The 21,152-nt window shown below is 35.2% G+C and overlaps 1 protein-coding gene across 7 annotated transcripts in view; it reads right to left on the bottom strand.

The window, feature by feature from the left end:
• Nucleotides 1-1,084: 1,084 nt before the first annotated feature.
• The window catches only part of RUNDC3B (RUN domain containing 3B), a 147,425-nt gene continuing 127,357 nt past the window's right edge, over nt 1,085-21,152 (bottom strand). For 5 of the 7 annotated variants that reach the window (XM_061197672.1, XM_061197677.1, XM_061197674.1 and 2 more), the window contains 2 exons: nt 15,802-15,920; nt 1,085-1,230 (listed from right to left, as the gene is read on the bottom strand). In XM_061197672.1, coding sequence (XP_061053655.1) covers nt 1,085-1,230; nt 15,802-15,920 — 265 coding nt within the window. The remainder of the gene's footprint in view (nt 1,231-15,801; nt 15,921-21,152) is intronic. The other 2 variants (XM_061197673.1, XM_061197675.1) reach the window with 1 other exon arrangement.

Raw genomic sequence — 21,152 nt, 5'->3', positions numbered from 1 at the left:
CCAAAATTTGCAAAAATTTAAAAGACGGCTCATGGCTTTTTAAAAAAAGAAAATTAATTTTTTACCTGTAGAAGTGGAGTAATTTTTAACATTAACATCAATTTTAAAATGAGATTATGGTATGATTAATGACAGAAGCTGTAAAGCATGTATGACACAATTCATTCTTGCATACGAGGCAGAAAAACAGCACTGGACGTCAGACATATTGTTAAGTATGGTGATTAGCCTACTGATCCTGACTTTAAAAGCGTCTCAGATCCTTAAATGAACTTGAACTCTTTCCCGATAAAATACTTTTTCAACATCTGTTCTACATTTTTAAATGTTTCCAGTTTATGAGACATAAATTTGATCAATTTTGAAATTGATAAACTTTTACGAAAATCTTGGAAAAACAAAAACAAGAAATGTATTCACTACCTTAATGGTCTAAAATACTGTAAAATATTTTCCCTGTGACCCTAACAAATTTAGTAACTGCCTAACGACACATCCTACGAAATTTATAAAATGTTAAGTGGAATGTTAGGTTGATGCCAAATGATAACTGTTAAAGAAAAACTGAATAAGCCACTGTGAAACTGCAGCTAAGAACCTTTCTCTTCACTTTAAAGACAAGGCATTTAAATATCAGAACCTGGGAAGAAATTCATGAAAAATGAAGTAACTCATTCTTAGAAAATTTAATCACTGAATAAAAGAGCAAAAGAAAATACTTAGCTTAAGCCTTGAACTCGGTCTCTGGCAATTATGATACATTTAAATATATGAAAATCAGCTGAATAATATGTACAATTTGCCATGGATTATTAACTTAGAGGATCTCTGAAAGTTTTTTTAAAGCCTATTCATTTTTAAACTTCCTCAGTGACAAATATAGGAATTTTAAAATGAAAAGTGGCAGAGTCATTTTTTTTTCACTCAGAAGTTTACATGGAGTGGACTGAATTCTCTACTATAAGCGACAGAATTCCAGACATGTGCCAGAACAATATAAAATTCCAGATGTTTTCCCAGCAGTCAAACTTACATAAATAGAACATTTGCAACATAAAAACTTTTGGCTTTTACATAAAATTTTTCAGGATGGAGTTAGACCTGGACTTGTCATCTCTGTTGTAGGACTTGCAAGGTAGTCATTAGATTTTAGGCTTGTTAGAGATTTGTAACTTGCCACTGATGTCAGAGACCCACAGAGACCAAGTAATGAGGGAGTATCTTCTTTACCTGAAAATTAGGATAAAATAACAAATATTTAATTTCCCTTGAAGCATAATACCAAAAAGATCCTAAAACCATTAAAACCTTGCATACTCTACAAAATAGTACAAACATATCTAACTATAAAACCAAACACCTATATGTTAACATGTTTGATCTTTCAGTAGTTTCAATGGTACCCTTATAAAACATTACAGAGGGAATATTTGTGCTTCTTGTAAAAGTTCTAGATATGGAAGTTTGAGATGTTTTGGAACAAGAAAGTTGACCTTTTTTTGGAGAATATGATCATATTCAATTAGTAAAGAATAACAAAAAATAAAGTAACAATACCAGTGTCCAGGCCACAGGAATACCAGGAAATCCGTATGCAGGTAACGTAATACAGCAGAAGCAGAATTGCTTCAATTCAGTTGGAGGGCTTGATCTGGGAAGTCTTTACTCACTTACTGAATAAACATTTATTCAGCACCTACTCTGCATCAGGAGTATTGTTACACAGTGCTGGAATTCAGTAGGCCCATGAAGGAGGAATGGCAGATCTGTTTCCGCAGCTGGGGAAAACAAGTTCTTTCCAGAGCTGAATTAAGTTTCAACCCACAGTGTGCAAATACTAGTGATAAGTGGCTGGTTTGAGGCTGTGAAAGGCTAATAAGGTCTTTGAAAACTAGCGGTTTTCCAAAGAAGATGGAAAGCTTAGGTTTTACTCACGTGGTTATAGAAGTATAAACTGAACCAGATATCAGATGTTTCTGAATATTATATATTGTTTCAAACAGTCCCTCTGCACTGTTCTCATAGTTGTTGTATTAATACTCTAACCCACCTTGTCATACTGTACGATAACTGTGGGGCTCTCTCCTTTATTAAACTATAGGCTCTGAGAAAGGACATGGAATTTGTTGTGTTCATTATTATATTCCCAGTGCTAGCACACAGTAGACACTCATTAAATAATTATGTAATTAATGATAATTCAGTAAGAACTGCACTGGGACACGAAAGAACTCCTGTGTTCTTTACAGCTATGTGACCTGGGGAAAGGCATCTTCTCTGAGCCTATTCTTTCCTTTGTAAAATGAGAACAGGTACCAAAAGATGACAATGTTAACTTCATAGTTTTGCTGACTAAAAAATACAGGAAAATACAACGGTGTTAGGAAAAGATACGGAAGAGTAATTGTCACATTCAGGTTTCAAATGTTTTATCATCTTATGTCAGGATCAAAAGATATAGATGTTTCAAGAACCCTTTTAATGTCTAAGCTTAGAGACCTATTTCAGGCCAAAATGAGCTCTAGAGTTCTTGCTAAATGCTCCAGGAACTCAACTGCTTTGGATAGTCTCTCCCAAATTTCGAATTAATTATTGACCTGTAATGTTTTAAAGACATTTACTACTAATTACATATACATATGTATGTATATATAACTATTTTCTTTATTGTAAATATATATATGTCACATACAATTTACCATTTTAGTCATTTTAAGTGTACAATTCAATGGCATTAATTACATTCATAGTATTGTGCAACCATCACCAACCACTATTTCCAAAAATTTTCATCAGCCCAAACAAAAAATCCCTACCCTCCTTAAACAGTAATTCTACATTCTCCCCTTCCCCTCAGTCTCTGGAAACCTCTAATCTACTTTCTGTCTACGAATTTGCCCATCCTAGATTTATTCTTATAAGTGGAATCATACAGCATTTGCCCTTTTGTGTCTGGCTTATTTCACTTAGCATAATGTTTTTTAAGGTTCATCCGTGTTGTATGTATCAAAACTTCATCCCTTTTCTATGACTAAGTAATATTCCATTGTGTGTATATACTACATTTTGTTTCTCCATTCATCTGTATGGACATTTGGGTGGTTTCCACCTTTTGACTGCTGGAAATAATGCTGATGTAAACACTGGCACACAAGTATCTGTTTGAATCCTGTTTTCAGTTCTTTGAGAGTATATACTTAGGTTACACATATTTTTAAAATATAAAGATTATAACACAGTAATTGCAAAAGACTAAATCTAAATGTCTAACATAGCTACACAGTGGAGTAATATGCAGCTGTAGAAGAGAACGAGAAAGATCTCTATGTACTGCTGTGTTGTGATTTCCAGGATATACTATTTAGTGGAAAAAGCAAAGTGCGAAATAGTGCATAGTATGTTACCTTTTATCTTAAAAAGGAATATGAATTTATTTGAATTTGCATATGTTTTAAAGATCAACAGAAAGATAATTTAAAAATAAAAATGGTTACTTACGAAAGTAGAAGTGAACAGAATTGAGGTGAAATTTAAGCATAGTACTTTGACTCTGGGATATGTTCTCAAGATAAAATAATTAAAAACAAATCTTAAGCTATTTTAACTTACCCTATTTTAGTAATATAGATACTAATAGCTTGAAATTAAAACATATAATAGGAAAAAGCAAATAAGCAATTATGTTCCTATAAATTAGGAACCAATATTTTCATCATAAGATATAAAAATACAAAATCAAGTACATGGAAACCTTGACTCTTATGTGTGAATTACAAAATAAGATAAATTTAAGGTACATTTTTCTTTAAAAAAAAATTCCTGTCTAGTGAAGAGGGTTAGAAACAATGACCAATTCAGTCACAACAGGCACCCCTATGGCCCAGATTATGTTCTCTAACATCATTTTCTAGTGTAAGGAAACAGGACTTCTTGGAGAAATAGCTGATCCTGGGTATGGGCATGAAATATACCGAAGCAACTCAGAACATCTTGTTTTACACAGAGCAAGGAAGCTGTGACAGAATACCAGGATGTCAAAAGGACATAGGGGCCATCTCTTTCATAAGGGTCTCTCAGTGTCCAAAAAGGACAGTGACCTCCTGATGAGACACACTGAAAAAGATAATTATTTATGTTGTATTCTTGCCAAATATGTTTTACCTGAATATGATAGCAATGAACAATCAGAGAAATCTAAATTGTCAGGTGTTTAACAAAACAACTGGCTTGGGTGCTTAAAATATACAAATGTCAAGTGAGAGAAAAAGAAAAGTTGGGGGGTGCTCTGCTAGATGAAAGGACACCAAAGAGATTGAAAACTAAATGCATTGTGGGATCCTTGATTGGACTGGACCTAAAAAAAAAAGCTAGGATATTACTGGAAAAGTGGAGAAATCATAACATTCAATACTTATCAGGTAATATTGTACTAAGGTTAAATTTCCTGAGGTCATAATGGTGTGGCTTTGTAAGAAAACATCCTTATCCCTAGGAGATACATGCTGATGTATTTAGAGATAAAGTGTCACGGTATCTGCAATTTACTTTCAGATGGATGAGCAAAACAGAAAACACAGATACATGAGTAAACGAGGGAGCATGTGCCCACACGAGCAAGATAAAGCAGTGTGGTAACATGTTAACGATCGGCAAATCTAGGTAAAGCATATATAGGTGTTCATTCTCCTTCGCTTTCACTTTTTCTGTAGGTTTGAAATTACCCAAAACAAAAAGTTGGAGTGGGGAAAGAAGGCAAGGTACATTAAGTCCTCAGCTATGCCTTAAGGAAACAAACCATACAGCAGAGCTGAGTGGCATAGCCAGGAAAGCACGGGGGGATCTACAGATCCCAGCCTTCAAAGACCTACAGCTGACCTCTGAAAATACTGATGCTATGGAGCCTGCAGGGCAGTGTGGCACCCTCAAGGAACCCAAAAACAAGCTTCATTCCAACACTTCATTTAAAAATAAAAAATTTTAAAAAGGTGCATAAGGATCCAAAATGGTTATGTTCATTGTGACTGCAGCTATGCAACTATGCTTATAAAAGGAAATAAGCAAAACTGTATTAAGGTAGAGGATGACAGGTGATTATTCCAAAATATTCTTCAATATTGTTGCAATGTCAACAGCAGCTAATGTATACATATATGCATAGACCTAAATGCATGTAAAATTACTACAGTCAATTAAAAATACAAGCATGTTAAAATCTGAGTTAATAGTGATATTTTAAAAGCAATTTACTGATATGGGGAGGAAAGAACTTGTCAAGGTCAATGAAACTTTCTAGCCCAGACGGCTGGGAGAGTGGTAGTTCCTAGCAGAAATAAGTTAGTCATCAGGAGCAGAAAATGGATTTTTGTTTTATACCAAGAAAGATCAGTTTTGTTTTAAATGTCTTGATATGGAGTCTGGACTATACAAGTCTTCAGATGGTACTAATACAAACATTATTAAATTAGAAGTCATTCATTCAGCCCAATTTACTGGGTATTCTCTATGTGTCCTCTATCCTGAAGTGATAAAACCCACTTCCTGCCCATAGGGAACTTAGTATATGATAGAAATAAACACAAACAGAAAACTATAATCAAATGCAGTAAGTATAAGAATAATAAGTAAAGGGCATTATGGAAGCTCAAAGGACAAGTGTCCAAACCAAATCAGAAGGTCTGGGTTGGGGGGTAATTAGGGAAGTTTCAGGGAAAAAGTGACCATGAAACTGAACCCTAGTGGACGTTCATGCCCAAGGAGGCAAAAATCAGACGAGGCTCTGCAGAGGAACAGCATGAACAAAGGCAGAGAGGGAAGAATCAGCACCCAAGGTACAGGGAGCTACAAGCAAGAAATGAGACTAGAAGAATAGACAAAGGCCACAGAAGACTTGAGAGTTGATGTTAAGGAGCTTGGAAAGGATCTTGTTGTAATCATAACAATACATCTGTGTTGTGACTTGAAATCAAGTCTTCAAATTCAGAGACTACATTCTTAATCATACTCTTAGACAGAAGCGAGCCACTGAAGACTTTTACATAAGGGAATTACATGCTTAGTTTGTATTTTAAATACTTGGAGACTCTGTGAAACATGACTTTGAGGGAAATAAAATGGATATAGTGAAACCAGTAAGAAGGCTATGGCAGCTACCTGAACCATGTTAGCAGTAGAAGGGACACAAAGAATGGAACACGTGTAGAGATCTTCAGAAAGTTAAACTGGTAGGAGTTGGTGAAGGCAAAATGTTAGGTGGGAGGAGCCATGAATGATTCAGTAGATTATGAGAACTGATAAGTGAATGGTGAGATCATCAACATTATAATAAGGAAGAGAAGTTTGGAGTAGGGAGGAAAGGGGTCAATGAAGAAATGAAGAGGAAGTAAATACATATCCTAATTTTAAGGAATGCCTAAAGAGATTACTTAGCCACTATCATATACCCATAAATATAGAGAAAATGTTACATTAAACTGTTGTGCAAGGACGACGTTACCTTTTTGAGATCAACAGTCAAGAAAATGGGTGGTCATCATTTTATGCAATAGAATTTCAAAATATTGGAACCAATGTGTGTTGTGGTTGTAGCTAGCCAAGAGGGAGCTGTGACATAGTTGTTTTTGCATGAACGTACATGAACTTGGTCACAGGTATTCGTACTGATATCACTTTGAGTTACTTGTGTTCATATGTCGCTTAAAACGCCTTCAAAAACATTGTAGTATAATTTGCCCTTAAAATTAAGAGTTTGTTCATAGAAAAGCATGAAAACAGACAGCAGGATATAAGTTTCATATTAGTAAAACAAATACTCATTACAGGAATCAGTGCAATTCATAATTTCTTGTAAAACAGCATAAAAGTGCTTGTGAAAAAAAGAAATCTGTAATAAAGAGAAAAACCAGGGAAGTTGATGAAGCTTTATGACATATGCAAAAGAACTGCTCATTCACATGCCAGGCATGTAACTGAAGGCAGAAGAAACCCCTCAGAATAGATAAAAAATTTTGAAGCATAGGCAATTGATGTGACTGATTCATGAATCATGCAGGATTTCTGTTAAGATGTCAAACATCAGTTTATCATGGAATTCCTATGGTCTCTGAAGAGACACTGTTTAACTTTCAGAAGCATCTGATCTAACTGAGGAAGAAAATGAAACTAAGGCAAATAGGAAAGTGTCTGCATTAAAAATGTGCAGGATACTTGTTGATAATTTGAAAGAAAATCCCTACAGCAGTGGAGTACTATGTTAGGAAACGGTTCACTGTTGGAACAGAGGATGATACTGTGAGGAAAGACAAAGCTACTGACAATTTGGATTAAGAAATGGTTCAGAAGAGATGGACTCTGAACATGAAGAAGTTCTTGACAACTGAATTCACTTTTATTTTCCCTTCTATAGATACAGAGGAGTGAAATTAATTTTTAAAACCTATGCTTGAAGTCTACAAGAAGCAATGAACAATCAGAAAATAAAATCAAGAAACATTTCCATTTACAATAGCACCTAAAAGAATAAAATAAAATACTTAGGAATAAATTTAACCAGAAGTATGCAAGAGTTGTACACTGACAACTACAAAATAGTGTTGAAAGAAACTCGAGGTCAAAATAAATGGAAAAACATCCCTTATTTCTATGGATTGGAAGACAATATTGTTAAGATGGCAATGTTTCCCAAATTGATCTACAAATTTAATGTAATCCCCGTCAAAATTCTAACTGCCTTTTTTTCAGAAATGACAAGTTGATTCTCAAATCATATGGAAAGGCAAAGGACCCCAAATACCTGAAAAGAACAGAAAAGAACAAAGTTGTAGGACTCACATGTCCTGATTTCAAAACTTACTACAAAGCTACAGTAATTAAGACAGTGTGGTATGGAGCAAGATTAATGTGGCACTGTCATAGACACATAGACCAAGAGAATAGAAATGAGAATCCAGAAATAAACCCATACATGTAGGGGTAATGGATTTCAACAAGAGTTCTAGGACCATTCAGTGAGGGAAAGAATAGTCTTTTCAACAAATGGTCCAGGGACAACTCAATATCCACATGCAAAAGAATGAAACTGGAACCTCAGTTCACACCATATACAAAAAATTAACTCAAAATGGATCACAGGCCTAAATGTAAGGCCTAAAACTAAAAAACTCTTAAAAGGAAACATAGGTATAAACCTGTATGACCTTAGATTAGGCAACAGTTTCTTAGATGTGACACCAAAAGCACAGGCAACCAAAAGAAAAACTAGATAAATAGGGCTTCAACAAAACTTAAAACTTTGTGAGTCAAAGAACACTAGCAAGAAAGTGAAAACACATGCCTCAGAATGGGAGAAAATATTTGCAATTCGTGTATCTGATAAAGGTCTACCATCCAGAATATACACAAAGAACTATCACAACTCAACAATAAAAAGACAAACAATGCAATCTTCAAATGGTCAAAGGATCTGAGTAGACATTTCTCTGAAGGTGATATACAAATGGCCAATAAGCCCATGAAAAGATGTTCAACATTATTATTCATTAGGGCAATGCAAATCAAAACCATGGAATTCCACTTCACACCTACCAGGATGGCTATATTAAAAGACAAACAATAATAAGTGTTGCTGTGGGTATAGAGAAACAAACCCTAATTGCTGGTGGGATTATAAAATGGTACGTACCATCACTTCAAAAAACAGTTTGGCAGTTCCTCAAAAGGTTAAACATATGATCCAGCCAATTCGGTTCCTAGTTATATACCCAAGAGAAATAAAACTATAGTTCACACAAAAACTCGTACATGAATGTTCATAGTAGCAGTATTCATAAAAGCCCAAAAGTGGAAACAATCCAAATGTTCAGCTGATGAATGGACAAATTGTGGTATATCCATGCAATGGAATGTTATCTGGCCATAAAAGGGAATGAAGCACTGATAAATGTTGCAACATGGAAGAACTGTGAAAATACTATGCTAAGTCAAAGAAGCCAGACCAAAAAAAAAGCTACACATTGTATGATTTCATTTTATGAAATGTCCAGAACAGACAAATCCAAAGAGACAGAAAGTAGATTAGTAGTTACCCAAGGGGAGGGGGAGGGAGGAATTGGAACCGAACTCTAATAGGTACAACAGGGTTTCTTTACTGGCAATGTTCTGGAATTAGACAGTGGTGATGGACACACAACACTGTGAATATGCTAAACACCACTGAATCGTACACTTTAAACTGGTGTATTTTTTAAAAAATTTTATTTTATAAAATGGTGAATTTTATGTTATGAGAATTATAATAAAACAGTTTTTTAAAAGTCTAAAAGATCTTTTAAGATAAAAGTGCTACAGGATATGGAGACTATGTGTTATAGTTTAATTGTTGGCATATTCCTTCCTCCCTGCCCCCCCCCCTTTTTTTTTTTGATGGTACATAAAATGAGTGTTATCTTAAAACCTAAGGCACCTGATTAGATTTGATGAAATATGGTAGCTGCTAGTAGTTTCCAGCATAATACTTGTCACATAAGAAGGGCTTAATACATGCTTCTTGAGAAAAATAACAACTTCTCACCCTTCCTATCAACAATTATGGTGCATTTTAACTTATGAAATTTTTTGAAATTCTTTTAATAATCAGTAGGAATATAGAATTGCTTTTTGTTTTATACCTTTTTTACTATACCATTCATTAAAATATAGCCTTGAGGAATGTAAGGGACTATATGAAGGCATAAAAGGTTTTTCTGCTTGAACCAAGTTTTAGAGTACAAGGATAAATTTCTTTTTTTCAAGTAGTAAGTATCAAATCTCTATTTCTTAAGACTCTTCATACGGAGATGTTAATAACACTTTTAACTAAAAATGCGTAAAATATGTAAAAGTAACAATCATTTACAGTTCTAGCATTAAATTAACCACTTCGAACAATACATGTGGTGTATTTGACTTCCAGTGTTTGTTTTTAGAAGGGAAAACACATCTATTATGTTTGTAAAAATGACATGTCCATTATAAAAATTTAATCAGTGCAGCAAAGCACAAAAGAAATTTTAATGAACTTACCATCCAGCTTACATTCAAACAGAAAAGTAGGTACACATAATATTATAAAATTGGGATGATGTCATGAATGTCTTTTAATTTAAAAGTTTCATTTTATTTTTACTGGAATGCAATAAAAGAAAAGGCCAGGAAAAGAAATGCTGAACTTCCAATAAAATTTTTTTCCTCAAGAGTTAATATTTTTTGAAAGAGTAACCTATGTTGCGAGAGCATGAAAAAATGTATAGTTTTACCCATCAAGTTTGAGTGTATCAATTTTAGAATTATCTACAGAACTCTTAAAACTCAACAGTTAAAAAAAAAAGTAATTCAACTAGAGAACAGGTTAAAGACACGAAGAGATATTTCACCAGACGATACAGATGGCAAATAAGCACGTGAAAAGATGATGAACATCATTTGACATCAGGGAAATGCAAATTAAAACCATGGTGAGATATTACTGCATACCTATCACAATGGTTAAAATAAAAAATTGTGACAACACCTAAAGATGGCAAGGATGTGGAGAAACTGGATCACTCATATATTGCTGGTGGGAATGCAAAATGGTACAGTCACTCTGAAAAATATTTTGGCAGGTTCTTAAAAACCTAAACATGCAACTACCACACAACCTAGCAACGGTACTCCTAGGTATTTATCCCAGAGAAATGAAGACTTAAGTTCACACAAAACCTATAAACAAATGTTCATAGCAGCTTAGTCCCTTTGGGCTGCTATAACAGAAATATCATAAATTGGGTGGCTTATAAACAATAGAAATTTACTTCTCACGGTTCTGGAGACTGGGAAATCCAAGATCAAGGTGCTTGCAGATTCACTGTCTGGTGATGGTCCATTTCCTGGTTTACAGACAGCAGTCTTCTCACTGTGTCCTAACATGGCTGAAGGGGTAAAGGAGCTCTCTGGGGCCTCTTTTTAAGGGCAATAATCCCATTCATGATGCCTCCACCCTCATACCTAATCACCACCCAAAGCCCACATTCTAATACTATCATACTAGAGATTTGATTTCAACATATGAATCTAGGGGGACACAAACATTCAGTCAATAGTTGCAGCTTTACAGCCCTCAAATGTAAACCAACCCAAATGTTCCTCAGTGACTGGTTCAGAAACAAAACAAAAATGATATAGTACATCCATACCATGGAATATTCTTAGCAATAAAAAAGGAATGAATATACACATAACAACTTGGAAAGATCTCAGGGGAATTATGCTGAGTACAAAAATCCAATCCAAACAGTCCATATACTATCTGACTTATTCAGCACTCTTCGTAATTTCATTATATAATATTCTTCATAATTTCATGACAGAATTACAGTAATAGGAAACAGATTAGTGCTTGCCATGGGTTAGGGAAGGGGCAGAGATAGGGCAAGGCTGGGAAGGAGGTGGGTATGGTTATAAAAAGGCAGCCCAAGGTATCCTTGTAGTGATGGAACTGTCCATGTCTTGACTATGGTGGGGTATACGTGGACCTACACATGTGGTAAAACTACACAGAACTAAAAACATACACACTACTGAGTACATGTAAATCTGCGTGAAATCAGTAGATTGTACTGTCAGTTCCATGGATGTGATACTGTTCTACAATTTTGTAAGATGTTGCCCCTGAGGCAAACTGGGTGAAGGGTACATAGATCTCTCTGTATTATTTATTAAAACTGCATGTGAATCTATAATTATCTCAAAATAAAAAGTTAAATTTTAAAAAGGAGGTAGCTAGAGAAATTCCTTAAAGTGATAATCGGGGAAAAGTACAGAATGTGAACAAATACTAAGTGGGCAGAATAACCTTGTGCATACATAGTTGTACTACTTAAGTATATATCTTCAAGGTAAATTTCTAGAGGACTTCCCTGGCGGTGCAGTGGTTAAGAATCCGCCTGCCAATGTAGGCGGCACAGGTTCGATCCCTGGTCCGGGAAGATCCCACATGCCGCGGAGCAACTAAGCCCGTGCGCCACAACTACTGAGCCCGCGCACCACAACTACTGAAGCCCGTGCGCCTAGAGCCCGTGCTCCACAGCAAGAGAAGCCACTGCAATGAGAAGCCCGAGCACCGCAACGAAGAGTAGCCCCCGCTCAATGCAACTAGAGAAAGCCCACGACAGCAACGAAGACCCAATGCAGCAAAAAAAAAAAAAAAAAAAGTGGTGAGAGTGGGCATCCTTGCCTTGTTCCTGATCTTAGAGGAAATGCTTTCAGCTTTTCACCCTGAGTATGATGTTAGCTGCGGGTTTGTCATATATGGCCTTTATTATGTTGAGGTATGTTACCACTATGCCTGCTTTCTGGAGACTTTTTGTTATAAATGGATATTGAATTTTATTAAAAAAATTCTTTTGTATCTATTGAGATTATCATATGGTTTTTATTCTTCATTTTGTTAACGTGGTGTATCATATTGATTGATTTGTGGATACTGAAAAATCCTTGCATCCCTGGGATAAATCCAACTTGATCATGGTGTATGATCCTTTTAATGGATTGTTGGATTTGGTTTCCTAGTATTTTGTTGAGGATTTTTGCAACTATGTTCTTCAGGGATATGGGTCTGTAATTTTCCTTTTTTGTGATATCTTTGTCTGGTTTTGGTAGCAGGATGATGCTGGCCTCATAGAATAAGTTCAAAAGTGTTCCTTCCTCTGCAGTTTTCTGGAATAGTTTCAGAAGGATAGGTGTTAGCTCTTCTCTAAATGTTTGGTACAACTCACCTGTGAATCCATCTGGTCCTGGACTTTTGTTTGTTGGGAGTTTTTAAATTACTGATTCAATTTCATTACTGGTAATTCATCTATTTTCTATTTCTTCCTGGTTCAGTCTTGGCAGATTGTACATTTAGGAATTTGTCCATTTTTTCTTGGTCATCCGTTTTACTGGCATACAGTTGTTCACAGTAATCTATTATGATCCTTTGTATTTCTGTGATGTCAGTTGTAACTTCTTTTTCGGTTCTGATTTTTACTGATTTGGGCCTCTTCCTCTTTTTCTTGATGAGTCTGGCTGAAGGTGTATCAGTTTTGTTTATCTTTTTGAAGAACCAGCTTGAATTCTTAAAGCCAGTACTTTATTTATATATATATATATATACATATATATATATATATATGTATATATGTATATATACTTTATTTTTTAGGGTAGTTAGGTTCACAAAGAAACTGAGCATGAAGGTACAGAGAGTTTTCATATACCTCTTACCCCCGCACATGCATAGTCTCCCCTGTTATTAACACCCCCACTAGAGTGTACATTTGTTACAATGGATGAACCTACATGAACACAAAATTATCACCCAGAGTCCCTATTAGGGTTCACTCTTAATGTTGTATATTCTATGAGCTGTACAAATGTATAATGACATGTATCCCCCATTTTAGTATCATACAGAGCCATTTCATGGCCCTAAAAATTCTGTATGTTCCACCCATTCATCCCTCCGTCCTCCTCCATACATTTGTTTATTCTAAACAAATTTTATTATTTTTGGCCATGACACGCGGCATGCAGGATCTTAGTTCCCCGACCAGGGATCGAACCTGTGCCCCCTGCAGTGGAAGCGCGGAGTCTAAACCAATGGACTGCCAGGGAAGTCCCACATTTGTTTTTATAGTATAAAAATATTCATTATTAATCTTGTCTTATTGATATTAAAATGCGCATAATTAGAAATTAGATTAAAATCCTAAATAAATGTATTTTTATATGAAAAGTCATCACAAAGAAATCCACTCAGAGTATGGATTAGTTTTTTAAAATATACATATTCTAAATAATGACAATCAGTTTACTCTCTCCCATTTACATTAGTGCCACTAAGACACTCTAATATGCTATTTTTATTATCCACATAATCAAAAAAAGATTCATCTGTAGTCAATATACACTATTTACTAAGCTAGTAAAACAGATTAAGGCCCTTTGAGAACATTTCAACAACCATCTTAAAGGAAGCAGAATTCATCCTATCACAATTTTCCCATTGCCTGAGACTTCTGGTTAACTGAATTTTTACTTTATACTACCTGTAACTTGTTCCTCATATTCTATTACTGTTATTCATTATATACTTATTCCATCAACAAATATTTAACGGTTGTCTATTATGTGTCAGACTCTAATAATATGCTGGCGAAAATATGGATAAGATAACCTACCCTCATGAAGCTTCTATTTTAGTGGAGAGTTATAGACAAGACTCATAATATAATGTATGGCAATATGGTAAGGTGCCTGGGATGGGGTGGACATTGACATGGGTGGTTAATTAAGGTGTGGCGGCCAATGAAAACTACTTTAAAGAGCTGATATTTGTACAGAGACCTGATAAAGAAGTTACCATGCAAAGACCTTAAGAAAGTAGTTTCAGGGCAGCGGGAAAAGCAAGTGTAAAGATAGCTGAGGCAGAAACCAGCTTTGAAGAACAGTTTGGAGGTCAGTTTGCTGTGGTGTAGAGAACAAACAAAAGGATGGTATGATATGAGGCAGAAGCTGGTAAGGACAAGATTATGATGGAAGCCATCCAAGATAAGCAGTTTGGATTTTATTCTGATTGTCACTGAGAGCGACTGGAGAATTTTAAGGGGGGCGTACAGTAGATTCTGGTTTATGTTTTCAAAGATCACTGTTCACTACATGGAGAATGGACTGAGGAGGCAGGAATGAGAGACGAAAGCAGTCCATCCCAGAGGCTTGATCCAGGTGGCCCAGACTAGAGTTGTAGTAATGGAGATGATGAATCAATGTATACAGCATGTGTTGTATGGGAGGCTGACAGGACTTGCTAATAAACTGACTTGCAGTTATAAGGGGAAAGAGTAGTGTCTAAGATAATGCCTATGGTGGTCATTTATTGCAATGGAGAAGACAGAGAAGAAAAGGAGGCATAGAGGAATACAGGTTCCTCTGAGGTAAGGAACTGTCTGTCTTTCCCTAGCCCTCACACACACCAGCAGGTGTGGAACTGGGAAGAAGGAGAGGTAAAATATGTGAGCATCAGATCATATCAGCACCAGCTGTCCAATCCAAAGTGCTAGAGTAACAGATCTAGCCTATACTGGGGGAGAGGGGGGGACGGGAAGAAAAGATTTTGAACCAGCTATTTTATTGAAGTTTAAATATGAATAGACTGTGTCTTAGAAACTGAAATGTGATCATATAATTGAAAGTGGCCTGAAAACTTATGAAATTGGATCAATATGTTGTTCAGGAAGATGCAACCCAATGGAAAGAGGGGTGGTTAGAACACAGCTGAAAGCAGTAACAGGAAAAAAAAACTCTTTTATGTTTATTCCCCAAGTTTTTCAGAATACTCAGAAAATGAAGTACCAGAAGTGACTCAACAATGAGGAAATGATCAGTTGGATCAAAAGCTGCTGAGAAGTTTAAAAGAATGAAGACAGAGGACCAATGTCAGCACTACTGCAGTGGTTGATCACCTTGATAAAAGTCATTTTAATAAGTGGTAGAGACACAAAAGCCAAACTGGAGTGGGTAAAAAATACAGGAAGTGAGGAAATAAAGCTAACAATTACAGAATATCTTTCCAGAAGGTTAGCTACAAACACATGAGAAAAAAACAAGAGCAGACTATTTTTAATCATAATGGCAGCTTAATTCCTAGCATGCTTCACAGAAATGTCACTATTATTCTTTAGCAATCCTCTGCAACCAAAATATGTATAGTTCAGGAAAAAGTAATTTTCAAGTAGATTTTTTTTTTCTTACCTTCACTGATTAAATTTAATGTGTCTTGTTTTCCATCTCCTTGTGACTGACCTGGATCCAGTGAAGTCTGAGAAAGGCTAACTTCAGCTGATAACTGGTCAAGACTTTGACAACTTTTTCTGTAAAACAAGGGTGAAATACTACTTTACCTTCTTCTCACAATAAAGAATTTCTAGAGATATTCTTTAATGGTTTTCTCCAACTTATTGAGTTTCTGGTTAATTTCTCCCCAATTTCCCCCCTAAACTGTCTTCATCATGGCGGCAATAGAATCTCTGTTACACTTTTCCCTCCACCCTCTTTGGAGGTCTGTTTAATCCACTAAAAAAGGAAAAGAGAAACAACTTGTCAAACAAATTTAATTCCTTACACCAATTTTTGATGATCAAGTTAGCTAAGAAATAGGGACTTCTGGTCATTATCAATTGTCAAAGGTGCAGAAAATCTTACATCTCTCCTAATACAGAAACAAAACTGACATAACTTAGTGATGACTGTGTATCTCCTAAGCACAGTGCCTTGATACCATTACAGATGGTTATAAAAATAATAAAAATTATTGTTATCAATTCCTGTAACTCAGAAGTTTAAAAAATGTTGGGTAGTAAAATACCTGTTTGTGTTAATACACCATCAAGATAATTAACCTCCTTCCATCATCTATTTATAACTGTGAGCTCATTTTCTAGTAAACAAATTCACTAGAAATAAATTATAATAGATGAAAAATTCAGCTATAAATGGAAAGTTAATAAATATTTATGTTTAAGTGTTGATGAATGTTTATGTGCAAATGTTTAAACCTTCCTCATATTTGATTTGTCAACATAAAACCAACTCAAGAGATATATGCAGCTTTGGTGTTACTGACATTTCAAGTACGTGAACAAAATTCATTTTTATTTCTAAATATAAATGATCCAGGAAAGGGAATACGTTTTTCAGGTTCAAAATTTATTTCCCAAGGTAGTCAAACCCTATCTAATTTCCTAGAAATGTTATATAGTCTATGATAATGTTACAGGAAACATATATCTATTACATAGCTATTCTCTATTCATACACGTAAGAGTAGACTTACAAATTTATCAGGTGTATGTATATTAAGGGGGATATATACAGCAGGCATCTATTTGTTTTCTCCTCTAAGAAATGAGGTGATGGAATAATCTTCCCAGCTTACAATGCGAGCAGCATTCTCACTTTATAACATGATTTTTTAAATGTTGAGAGTATAAAAGTTCTTAATTATAATTTTAAGTAGCAGGAAAGTCTACTGTAGGAAACTTCTGATAATTATAATAGATAACACATATATAAGCTATACAACATGCAACAAAAAAATGATACCTGATATTTATATAGCACTTACCAAATGCTAGGCACTGTTCTACATATATTACATACATTAACTTATTTAATCCTCACGACTACCAGAAGAGGTTGGAATATTATCCCCACTTTACAGCAGAAGAAACTGGGGCACAAGAGATGAGATTTGAACTTGGTAGCCTAGTTCTAATTCTATCCCCTTAACTACTATGCTATCTCCTCTCTAGTTTAAGAAGAAAAGATTTGTCTTCCTATTTTATTAGAAACCCTTCTTAAAGAATAGCCTTGTTTGCTGAGATAGACCATGTAAACTATACTGTATTTAATCAAATCACTGAAAATTTCACTTGATTTCCAGTAAAATCTTATTTCTTTAGCTATATAGCAGAAATCAGGAACAGAGGAATTTAATAAAGAAAGTTATAAATAAGTTTCTTTTCCCAATTACTTTTCTGTGCCTAATAGGTAGAAGACTTGCTTTTAAAAATGAAGGGCTTAAGATGAGTTTCTGACACTGATATTTCACTATAAGAAACTTGTTAATATTAATATTATTAAATTTAAAAAATTATGCATAGAAGTATTTACAAACAACAAAATACCCAGAAGCAAAAAAGACTCTGGTGAGTAAGGACTGAGAACTTGACAGCACACATTTACAGACTCTCAAGGACTCACCCACGGAGGGAGGAAAGCACGTGAAAGCATCCTATGACAATGGCAACACAAAATGAGCTTTCTGTGTGACCTAACTGAAGTACCTTTTAGAATACCACACTTCTAAACCCAAAGTGATTTAGGGACCTTTCTACCCTTTAGTGAATGAACTCTGAGTTTATTGGCTTTATTTACTTAACCAAATGTCAATGAATATAAAAATAAAATTTGGTAGACAATGATGTTCTGATGTTCTGAAGCAAAAATAAAAATTCCAAGCCCAAACTAAGCACATTATTCATCAGATATTAAGAATAGTACCATACGATATCTTCCTTGCATGGAACTATTTCCCACCACCTGGTAGGAATCTAGTTCAGCTGCTTTCAGTAATTACAAAGAATGGCTTTGGTTTCCTCATTTTTTACCGTATTTCCAATGTGACCAGCAGCTCCGTCTGATAAATGTTTTGTTGTCATGGAGCAAACTATCTGTCTATGGGAGTTCTGTCTTTAAAAGGTCATCACTAAGTCCTATCTTAGAACTCTAGACTCACTAAAAACACACTGCAAGATTTAAGTGTGACCCACCAGATACGTCAAACCAGTTAACGGTCTGTTCCTATTTCTCAGAGTATAATTTCTTTTTTTTTAATGTGTTGCTGGGGGTTGATACATTTTTTAAAAATTTTACTTTGTTTATTTTTTTATACAGCGGGTTCTTATTAGTTATCTATTTTATACATATTAGTGTGTCTATGTCAATCCCAATCTCCCAGTTCATCACACCACCACCACCAGCCCCCTTACCCCCCTTGGTGTCCATACGTTTGTTCTCTACATCTATGTCTCTGTTTCTCACAGAGTATAATTTTTTAAATGGCAAGAGCTTAATCAAAATAAGAACCCAAGATAGTAAGAGTCATGCATTATGACTACATAGAAGTTTGCAGTTTAATCTGTACCATTACATTGTTAAATATAATTTAAATTAAACTTGTAGGAATTGTCATGAGCACTTGGGACATAATAAAATCCACTGCATTCAACAGCTTACTATATAAGCATTTTAAAACCACTCAAATTCAGGACTTCCCTGGGGGTCCAGCGGTTAAGACTCCACGCTTCCACTGCAGGGGGCACGGGTTTGATCCCTGGTCGGGGAACTAAGGTCCCACAAGCCACGCGTTGTGGCAAAAAAATAAAAAACTATAAAATAAAATCACTCAAATTCAGACGTATATACATAGAACTGGGTACCAAATAAAGGCAAATTACAAGGAAACTGAGCAACAGGGCTGAATTCAATAAGTAAATTTTTCTACAATCTTATACTTTATATCAATGCAGATGCAATGATATGGATAATCTACATTACTTATTCGCCCATTAGACATACTGAGGTCAATGATAATTCCCATTATCTGGTAGTCACTGGGCAACAGAGAGATAGAAGAAGAAACTATCCACATGTAGAAAATAAAAACAAATGCATGCGCACTGTATACACAGAGGCACATGACTGTGCGTGGAAACAGAAATATACCATTCTTTTTATTCTTGGTTTGATTTTCGTAGAAGAATGTTTAAGGAACAAACTAAGCATTGGCTATAGCAAAACATCTATAAAGTCTTAATTTACTACAAAATGGAAGGATGCAAGGGAGCTTGAAAGAGGATATATGTGAGTCAGGTCAATGCAAAACTTATTTGTAAGAGATTTCTACAGCCTCAGTGCTTTAGGGAGTCCTACTCTAAAAAGACTGGAAAGACACACAAGGGAAGGAGAACCTCTAATATACCTGAAGTGATTATATCTGATGCATCGGAGTCATTAAGAAAAGTAGGCCTAAACAATAGATCATAAAGGGCATATAAAGGCTCATAATTCTTAATAATTTTGTGAATGATAGCCAAATTGGGAGACAATGATAAATTTAGAAGACTAAAAAAAGCTTAAGTAGAAAATATAAATATGGTGACAATGAATCTCATCTTTTGGGATGGGGATGATGGGTTAGGCAATAATCTAACAAGGCTATATAACGGATAATCTAACAAGATTATATAACAAATATCTAACAAGCTCATGTGACCTAGACTTTACATAAAAAGATACATATTAAAACAGAACTTATTGGAGACAAAAAAGAATCAATTGCTCTATGTGTGTTTGGGAGTGTGCTTTACATATTTATTTATTGTTGAGCTTTTACAGTGAGCCTATAATGTTATAATATCAAACATGATATTCCTATGTTTGAAATAAAGGAAAAGATATAATAAAATCCATCATAACTAATCTTGCCAGGTCTAAATAATCAAGAAATAAACTGGAGATGATATTTTTAAAGTTTTATAAACAGCATAGTAAATGGAAATAAATTTAAGATCTATCGTGAAAGGGATCCTTCCATGACCAGGGGACCATAGCCAAGTTATCTGGCTCATTTTAAGAAATGTCAACAAATCCATGAAATTCATTAAATCAAACAGTGCACTCTCTTTCTTCTCAAAGCCAACTGGGTGAATAAATTTCCAGAGCCCCCAGAGAAATAACTACAGACATCTCATATTCTTAGCAGAAAATTATAATGACCCATTACAGGGCCAGTTTCTTTCTCCATATTATCAAGAGAGCTAGTACTCCTTATTAAAGAGGCTTTGGCTACCTCCTCCATAATGTGCAGTCTCTCATAAACATGTGTTGGACTTATTTAAGATATTGGTCAAATGAAGAGGAATTAGTTATCAAGTCAGTTTGAGAGCTCTGGCTTATATTATAAATTTGAAGACAGCAAAAATTGGATCCTGATGAAAAGCTATGATTTGTTTCAAACATGATTTATACAGCACTACTCTGTTCTGAAAATCCGAAGTCTCCATTTTTACATGAAAAAGTTGGTATTACGTATTTTGAACAATTGGGGATTTGCTGGTCATTTTACTTTTATATAGGGTTTTACAAGCTCTCTAAGAAAGTAGAGCTTGGGATGTTGGGTGAGTGTATATTCTCCAAACATGAAAGATACAAGGTTATGTGAGAGTATAAACAAAAAAGATTATATAGGCTATAAATAAATAAAGATTTACCAGGAAATGATTAGGTGCCAGGCAATTTATTACCTCATATGACTCTTACAATTCTGTTTAAATAGGCATTACCCTCCAGTATTACATGTGCAGAAACAGAAGGTAAGGCGAGGAAGTGAGACTTCCCTGGTGGCGCAGTGGTTAAGAATCGCCTGCCAATGCAGGGGACACGGGTTCAAGCCCTGGAGTCCAGGTTCGAGTCCAGGAAGATCCCACATGCCGCGGAGCAGCTAAGCCCGTGCGCCACAACCACTGAGCCTGCGCTCTAGA

Source organism: Eubalaena glacialis, chromosome 8 (genome assembly GCF_028564815.1).
Source record: "Eubalaena glacialis isolate mEubGla1 chromosome 8, mEubGla1.1.hap2.+ XY, whole genome shotgun sequence".
NCBI classification, from domain to species: Eukaryota; Metazoa; Chordata; class Mammalia; order Artiodactyla; family Balaenidae; genus Eubalaena; species Eubalaena glacialis.
Note: the sequence above shows the minus strand (reverse complement) of the source record. Positions and strands in the feature narration are given on the sequence as shown.